The 8036-nt window shown below is 43.3% G+C and overlaps 1 protein-coding gene across 1 annotated transcript; it reads right to left on the minus strand.

Moving 5' to 3' along the window:
- Positions 1-7454, minus strand: LOC132832725 (nuclear factor 7, brain-like). Its single transcript, XM_060850836.1, has 6 exons — positions 7030-7454; positions 6845-6940; positions 6519-6752; positions 5996-6018; positions 5781-5896; positions 1-1296 (listed from the first exon to the last, which is right to left on the minus strand). Exons 1-6 carry the CDS (start codon positions 7438-7440, stop codon positions 1292-1294), a joined length of 885 nt encoding a protein of 294 aa, XP_060706819.1. The 5' UTR covers positions 7441-7454; the 3' UTR covers positions 1-1291.
- Between the last annotated feature and the right edge of the window lie 582 nt (positions 7455-8036).

Here is an 8036-nt window from a genome sequence, read left to right on the forward strand (position 1 = left end):
TGGACATTGCTTTGAGTTGTCAGCTTTTGAATTTCTTTCCTTCCTGTGTGTTAAAAAATAAATGAAGAACTCACTTTTACATTCATAAATTCCCTTCCACTCTGGAAACAGAAATAATAAACTAACTGAAGAATTTAGAGTCATAGAGTTGTACAGCATGGAAACAAACATCTGCTGATCAGACATCCTCAATTAATCTGATTGCATTGGACAGCATTTGGCCCATATCCCTCTAAACCCTTCCTATCCACATACCCATTTACTGCAAATGCCTTTTAAATGCTGTAATTGTACCAGCCTCCACCACTTCCTCTGGCAGCTCATTCCACACACAGACGCCCCTGTACGTTAAAAGACTGCCCCTTAAATCCCTTTTAAATCATTCTCCTCTCAATTTACACTTATGCCCTCTCGTTTTGGACTCCCCTACCCTAGGGAAAAGCCTTGATTATTTACCCTATCCGTGCATCTCATGATTTTATAAACCTTTCTAAGGTCACCCCCTCATCCTCTGATGCTCCAGGGAAAATAGCCCCAGCTTATTCAGCCTCTCCCTGTACTTTAAACCCTCAAAGTCTGGCAACATCCTTGTCAATCTTTTCTGAAACCTTTGAAGTTTAATAATGTCTTTCCGACAGCAGGGAGACCAGAATTGAACGCAGTATTCCAAAAATAGCTTGTACAGCATAGCATGTCCATCTAACTCCTTTACTCAAAGCACTGAGCAATGAAGGCAAGTGTACTAAATGTCTTCTTCCCTACCCCATCTACCTGCGACTCCACTTTCAAGGAATAGTGAATCTGCACTCCATGGTCTATTTGTTCAGTAATACGCCCCAGGACCTTGCCAAAATATAGCACTCTTATTTACCTGGATTAAACTCTGTCGGCCACTCCTCGGCCCATTAACCTATCTGATCAAGGTCATGTTGTACGCTGTTGTAACCGTTTTTCACCGTTCACTACGTCTCCAATTTTGATGTCACCTGTAAACTTACTAACCATACCTCTTATGTTCCCATCCAAATCATTTCTCCAAACAATGAAAAGCAGGGGATCCAGCACTGATTCTTGCGGCACACTGCTGGTCACAGATCTCCAGCCTGAAAAGCAACCTTCCACCTTTTAAATGAAAGGTGTGAAAAAAAACCAAGACTCCCCAACACTGCCCCCATCAGACACTCCGGGACATGGAGAGCACTGGGTGAAACACGGAGCAAAGCCACACTCTGCTCTTCTGAAACAAAAGGTAAAGCTGCCTTGTCTCTGTTCAACAGCAATAAATATGCTGTTACTCTGGGGAAAAACAAAAAGCAATTAACAAGCAAATAAAATGGCTGTCCCTTGACTCCGTCCCCACCAACCTCTTTTGGGAAGGAAGCGTGGGGGGGGGGGGGGGGGGTACGTAAAAGTAAACTCAAGCAAAATCAAAGAAAACAAATATTTAAACAAACACCCAACTAAATAAATAAATCCCCTTTGCTCTGTCCCCATCGAACATGCCTGAGACAGGGACCTTAAGAGTTTAAAATCCAGAGAATGTTCCCCTGCTCATTTCACCTAAAGATAAAATTCCCCTATTGAGCACATCTGAGGCAGGGACACTCCTGGACTAAAATAGAAGCCCCATTGGCTCTTCCATGGGGTCCAAAACCAGAACAAAGGGGAAATGAAAGAGCTCTCTTCCTGGGGAACCAAACCGAAAACAAACACAAACTCAAGAGGTAAAACAGAAACTTATATGACGGAGGCAATTAACTCAATCAGGATATCATTATCCAATCCGATACTGTATTCCAGCCCCCATAGTGCCCAGCAGTCTTGAAAGGTCTCAACCATGCCAGTGAGCAACAGTTGCTCCCTCCCCAGGGACACCCAAGCACAGATGCAAGTGCAAAAGAGGGGTAGAACCATCAGGAACAACAAGGCCCTCTTTGTCCCGCTGCCTGGGCCTGTTAATGACCACCTTGGCCAGGGTCAGGAGCAAAGCCATGAGAATACTCATAGACTTGTCTGCCCCTCCCCTCACCGGGTGTCCGTAGATCAGGAGTGTGGGGCTGAAGTGCAACCAAACCTTTAACAGCAGCCCCTTCAAAACACTAAAAAGGGGCTAAAAGCAGACACACTCAACATAAATGTGAAAGATTGCCTCCTCCAGAACATGCTTCTTGTCTGGTACCTGGTAAACTTGCTCAGTCTTGGCTACACGGGATCGCCATGTGAAGCACTTTCCACCCCAGATCCCCAGTGAACCCATAATCCAAGGTCTCTTTGATCAGCAACACTCCCTAGGACCTTACCATTAAGTGTATAAATCCTGCTCTGGTCTGTCCCTCCAAAATGCACCACCTGACATTTAAATTAAACTCCATCTGCCACTCCTCAGCCCATTGGCCCATCTGATCAAGCTCTCATTGCACTCTGAGGTAACCTTCTTTGCTGACCACTGTACCTTCAATTTTGCTGTTAGCTGCAAACTTACTAACTATATCTCCTATATGTTCACATTCAAATCTTTTACATAAATGACGATAAGCAGTGGAACCAGCACCGATCCTTGTGGCATTCCATTGGTCACAGGCCTCCAGTCTGAATAGCAACCCTCCACCACCATCCTCTGTCTTCTATTTCCAAGCCAGTTCTGTATCTAAATAGTTGGTTCTCCCTGTATTCTACGTGATTGAACCTTGCTAGCTAGTCTACCATGAGGAGCCTTGTCGAACACCTTACTGAAGTCCATTTAGATCACATTCACTGCTATGCCCTCATCAATCCTCTATGTTACTTCCTCAAAAGTCTCAATCTCCACCCTTATGTGTTTAAAGACAATCATCACCTCCTCCTCTCTAATATGGACATTTTTTCAATATGTCACCATCTATTTCCCCACATTCTATATCTTCCATGTCCTTTTGCACAGTTAAGACTGATGCAAAATACTTGTTTAATATCTCCCCAATCTCCTGTGGTTCAACACATAGGCTGTCTTGCTGATCTTTGAGGGGTCTTACTCCCTCCATTTGTTGGAAATATAGAGGAATGAGACTCAACATCATTGAACATGCAAGATTTTTGGGGGACTTGACAGGGTAAATGCGGAACGAATGGATCCCATTGTGGGACAGTCTTGGACTTCAGGGCATAATCTCAGAATAAGGAGCTGCACATTTAAGACAGGGATGAGGAGGAATTTATTTCACTTAGAGAATATTAATGTGTGGGAACTTTACTATAGAGCACTATTGAGGATGGGTCATTAAGTATATTACAGGTTGGAACAGGTAGGAAAGTGGAGTTGAGGATTATTAACTCAGCCATGAACGCATTGAATGGCAATGAGGACTCATTGGCCTGAATTACTCCTCTGTCTTAAGGTCTTCAACTCCACCTCAGTTTGACTGAAATGTTTATTTTCTCCAAAGATAAAGAATGATCTGTCAAGTATTTGATGATTATTTTTTGTTTTTTTTTCAGATTTCCAGAAGCAGAATACTTTAATTTAGAAAAGTAGTGGCTTCATTGTAATATAATATTGACGAGAAAATACTGGTCAAGATATTAATGTCCAGACATTTCCATCTGGTTCATGGAAACAAATAGCAGTCAGCATGGGGCCACATGTGAAGGTGGTTATTCATGTGCTGCAGGGCAATCAAAATCCCCCTCTAGACTGAATAAAAACTGAAAGAATTGCAGATGATGGAAATCAGAAATAAAAACAGACATTGCTGGAAAAGGTAAGTAGGTCTGACAGCATCTGAGAAGAGAAATCAGAGTGAACAATTTAGATCAAGTGACCCTTCCTCAGAACAGTTCAGCTGGGAAGGGTGAGGTTTCCATTTGATGAAGATTATTAAGTATTGATGGGTTTAACAGGGAGCCAGGTTGATCTGGTACAACGGGACAGTGTCAGCTGACCCTAGGAGATGTCGCAAGAGTGTTCAAACTGATGATATCAGTAAATTCCTGAGGCAACACCTGGTCAGTGTGAGTATAGAGGGGATTGGTCAGTGATCATGTGATTAATGCATCAACAGTGTGTGCAGATTCTTAATGTTTCAACGATGTCTCAATTGAATGGCTGTCAAGGTGGACTAGTTGATAACATCATCAATGTCATCCATTATGATAAGAATAAAGTATAAAGCCTTTCTTTGTCATTGAATCAGGGAGGTTGTTAACTGAACAACCTAACTGAAGAGCCTTCTCCCCTATATTTACATGAATAAAACCACTGAAACTAAGAACAGAGTCTCGAGTCATCTGTGAGAAAATTGGAGTATGATCATACTCAGGTGAACCTCCCTTTTTCACATTGTGGAGACAGAAGAGTATCTGAGAGTTCTTGTGTTGGTGAGGTTCTGGGATCTGGCAGTTATAGCTGACCAGCTAAAGGTTACACTTTACATTCAGGAGATTATTGCACCACTGTCTGGGCCAGCATTTATTGTTCCAACCTAATTGTCCAGGCACTTCCTATTTAACCTATTGTAGTCCATGTGGTGTAGGGACACCCACTGCGCAGTTAGTGGGGAGGGGGTGATTTCTAGCACTTTAATCCCATTCAGCATGGTCTATGGCTTGGAAGACAATTTGCAAGTGATGGTGTTCCTATTCCATCTGCTGCCCTTGCCCTTCTAGATGGTCGAGATTTCATTTTGGAAATTGCAGTCTAAGGAGTATTGGTGAGTTCCCATAATACTGTTTTATAAACAGTACACATTTTTGCAAGTGTGTTGCTGGTGCGGGGAATGAATATTTAAGGTGAGGGATGGAATGCCAGTCAAACAGCCTGTTTTCTCCTGGACGATGTTGAGTTTCTTGAGTACTATTGAGGCTGCACTAATCCAGGCAAGTGAAGAGTCCTCTGTCACACACCAACCTGTGCCTTGCAGATGGATCTTGGGTATTAGGGGTCAGCAGGTGATTTTGTTGGCTGCTCTTGTAGCTGTAATGTGTATATGGCTGATGTGTTCTGTTTCTGATCAACGGTAACCTCTAGAATGCTGAGAGTGGGGGATGTAGTGATGAATTGCCATTGAAAGCAAGTGGTGGTTGTTAGAGACTCTCTTGTTGGAAATGTCCATTGCCTAACACTTGTGTGGCACTAATGTTACTTTCCATTGTCAGCCCAAACCTGGACACCTGGGTATTGTCCTGGCCTCACTGCATTTACACATGGAATGTTTCAGGATGGAGGAGTTGGAAATGTGGCTGATTATTGTGCAATTATCAGTGAATATCTCATCACCTCCACCCTGAAAGTATGATGGAGCAAAGTCTATTCATGAAGCAGAGTCGAAGAGTGTGGTGCTGGAAAAGCACAACCAGTCAGGCAGCATCCAATGAGCAGGAAAATCAATGTTTCAAGCATAAGGCCTTCATCAGGAATTACAGATGAAGAGCTTATGCTCGAAACATCAACTCTCCTGCTCCTCGGATGCTGCCTGAAGGGCTGTGCTTTTCCAGCATAATATATCTTGACTCTGATCCCCAGCGTCTGCCATCCTCACTTTCTCCCTGATCATGAATCAGCTGAACATGCTGAGGCTGAGACATTACCCTGAAAAACTCCTGCAAAAATGTCCTGGAACTCAGAATATCTTGAACAATCACAACCATCTTCCTTTGTGCTCAGTATGACTCCAACCAGTGGAGAGTTTTCACTTGATTTTTGTTGACTACAGTTTTGTTCATTATAGTCTTTAATATCTGCATGCACAAAAATCTAAATTATAAAATATCTTTCGTGGCAAAAGAGGAACTTATCTGAGCTTTACCAGGTTGAGTGGCTTCCTGCATTTCTTTCCACACAAGAAATGGGAAGAGGCTGTAGAATGTTTGAGTGGAGAGGATACCATCCATCAGCGAGAGCATATTAAACTCTTCACTAATCCTGTAAATATTAAACATTAATTGATTAGAAATTCACCATAAACACTTTCCCTCGTAATTTCACAACTTGCACTGAGTTTCAGTAAAGTTCATGTCTTACCTCCTCTTCCGAGATGTTTGCTCCTGAAATAAACAAAACACCAATCTGAGTTGACAGAGACTGATTGTCTACACCCAGAAAGCAACAATTACACTCACATTGTTACAAGCTGCTGAGAATTGCCAATTCTGATTGTTACAAACATGGATTAGTAAGAGGATGTAACACAAAGGATATTGAAACCAGAAGAACAAATAAAAAATTTGAATAATTACAAAGGATTGATGAAAACATTAATATATTTTACTGGAACAACAATCTGACTTGGATTTTTAAAACTACAATAGAGAAAGAGATCGATCCTATAGATTCAGTGAAAAGTCTTTCTCAAACAAGTGATGAGAATGTGGAACCCCTGTCACACAGTGTGACTGCGACCAATGTATTGAACAGGAAAGAAGAGAACACCATGAGGGAAAAAGGAGCAGTGGGAGATAGTGACAGGGGGCATGAGGGAGGATGGGTGTCTGCACCATGTTGGGACTGTTCACAGTCACAATTGCGCTGAAATATAATCCCTCACCTTCAGAAATATCACTCCATCTGTGTGTTCCAGCTGTTTTCCCAACTTTAAAAGTTTCTCCTGAATAGACTTTAAATTCCCTTGAATTTCTTGAAGATTTTCCTCCATTGGTTTGAGAATGTTTTCCTCTTGTTCCCTGAGATCTCGGAGTAAACTCTGCTCTTTCTCAGTCAGCATCTGGTGCATTTTAGTGAACTCGGATTTGATGTGGGTCTGCAGGCTGCTGGATTCCTCCTGTCAGGGGAAATATAAACACAATATGTTTCTGCAAAAACATACAACAAATGAACAAATAGAATTTGAAGCTGAACTCAGGGAGATTTTACCTGAATGTGGAAAATCTTCTGTTTCTGCTGCTGCTCCATTTCTAGAGCTGCTGATTTCTTCCCTGTGAGAGAATCCAAGGAAGATTTCACTCGATCCTGGGATTGGGAGAGAAAATAAGAAACTTAATGAGTTAGACAATGAAAATGTGATGAAATAATCAGGGATGGAATCTGTTTCCTTTTACCTTGTAGATTTCAACAGCTTCTGTAATCTGGATGAAGTTGTGAGATTTGTGTTCCCAGGAATCTCTACAAACCAGACAGACCAATTTCTTGTCAGTTTCACAAAACAGCTTCAGTTCTTCCTGATGTTCCTCACAGTGATGTTCACTTTCCTTCTCTTGTGGATTCAGATTTAATGTTCGAGCTTTCTCGGCCAGATTCGCTAAGGCCCTGTTGCCTCTGAGGTTTCTGTCCGGAAACTCCTGTCTACATTCCGGGCAGGAGTTTATCTCCTGCTTTTCCCAACTCTGGGTGATACAGGAGCGGCAGAAGTTGTGTTCACAATCCAGTATAACCGGATCGGTGAAGAAATCCTGACAAATGGGACAAATTGCCTCCTCGGTCAAACTCCGGACCTGCTGTCTGGAATCCATGTTCACCCTCAACACTTCCTGATTCAAACCGCTTTCAGTTTCGGTGTTCCTACAGTGTTTCAGTCACTCCCTCAGGGCGGTCAGTGCAATCCTCAAGGAATTCTTGTTATTGGCTGCTCTCGGCCCCGCCCACTCTGAGAGGCGGAGACAGACCCCAGAGCAGAATGAGGAATAAACAGCGTTAGAGCAGCGACAGGGAATCCCTGAAGCGGGAGGTGAGAGGGTGGGTCGATTGGGAGTGGGGTAGGTGGGTGGAGAGAGGATGGGGATGTTGTCCTGGGAGTGACTGGCAGCCTGCTGCTCTCCTTCACACCCTTCAGTCACAAAGCAGCCCCAGGCACGGATGGCCAAGTTATGTCTGACTTTGTGGGCAACACAAGCTGAAACATATTGTCCAGCGCCTCCCCACCTCTCCCTTACAATCCACCAAGATCCTCTCAATCCTCACTTTGGGAGTCACTGCACAGAACTGAAGAGCCTCAACCCTGGTCCCAGTCTGGGAAATCTCCCCTTGCACCATCCCTTCGGCCTTGACATCTTTCCGAAAGGACAGGCCCAAAATTGGCTGCAGCTTGGGCGGGAGACCAGTGGGAATC

The sequence above is a fragment of the Hemiscyllium ocellatum genome, chromosome 35 (genome assembly GCF_020745735.1).
Source record: "Hemiscyllium ocellatum isolate sHemOce1 chromosome 35, sHemOce1.pat.X.cur, whole genome shotgun sequence".
NCBI lineage: Eukaryota > Metazoa > Chordata > Chondrichthyes > Orectolobiformes > Hemiscylliidae > Hemiscyllium > Hemiscyllium ocellatum.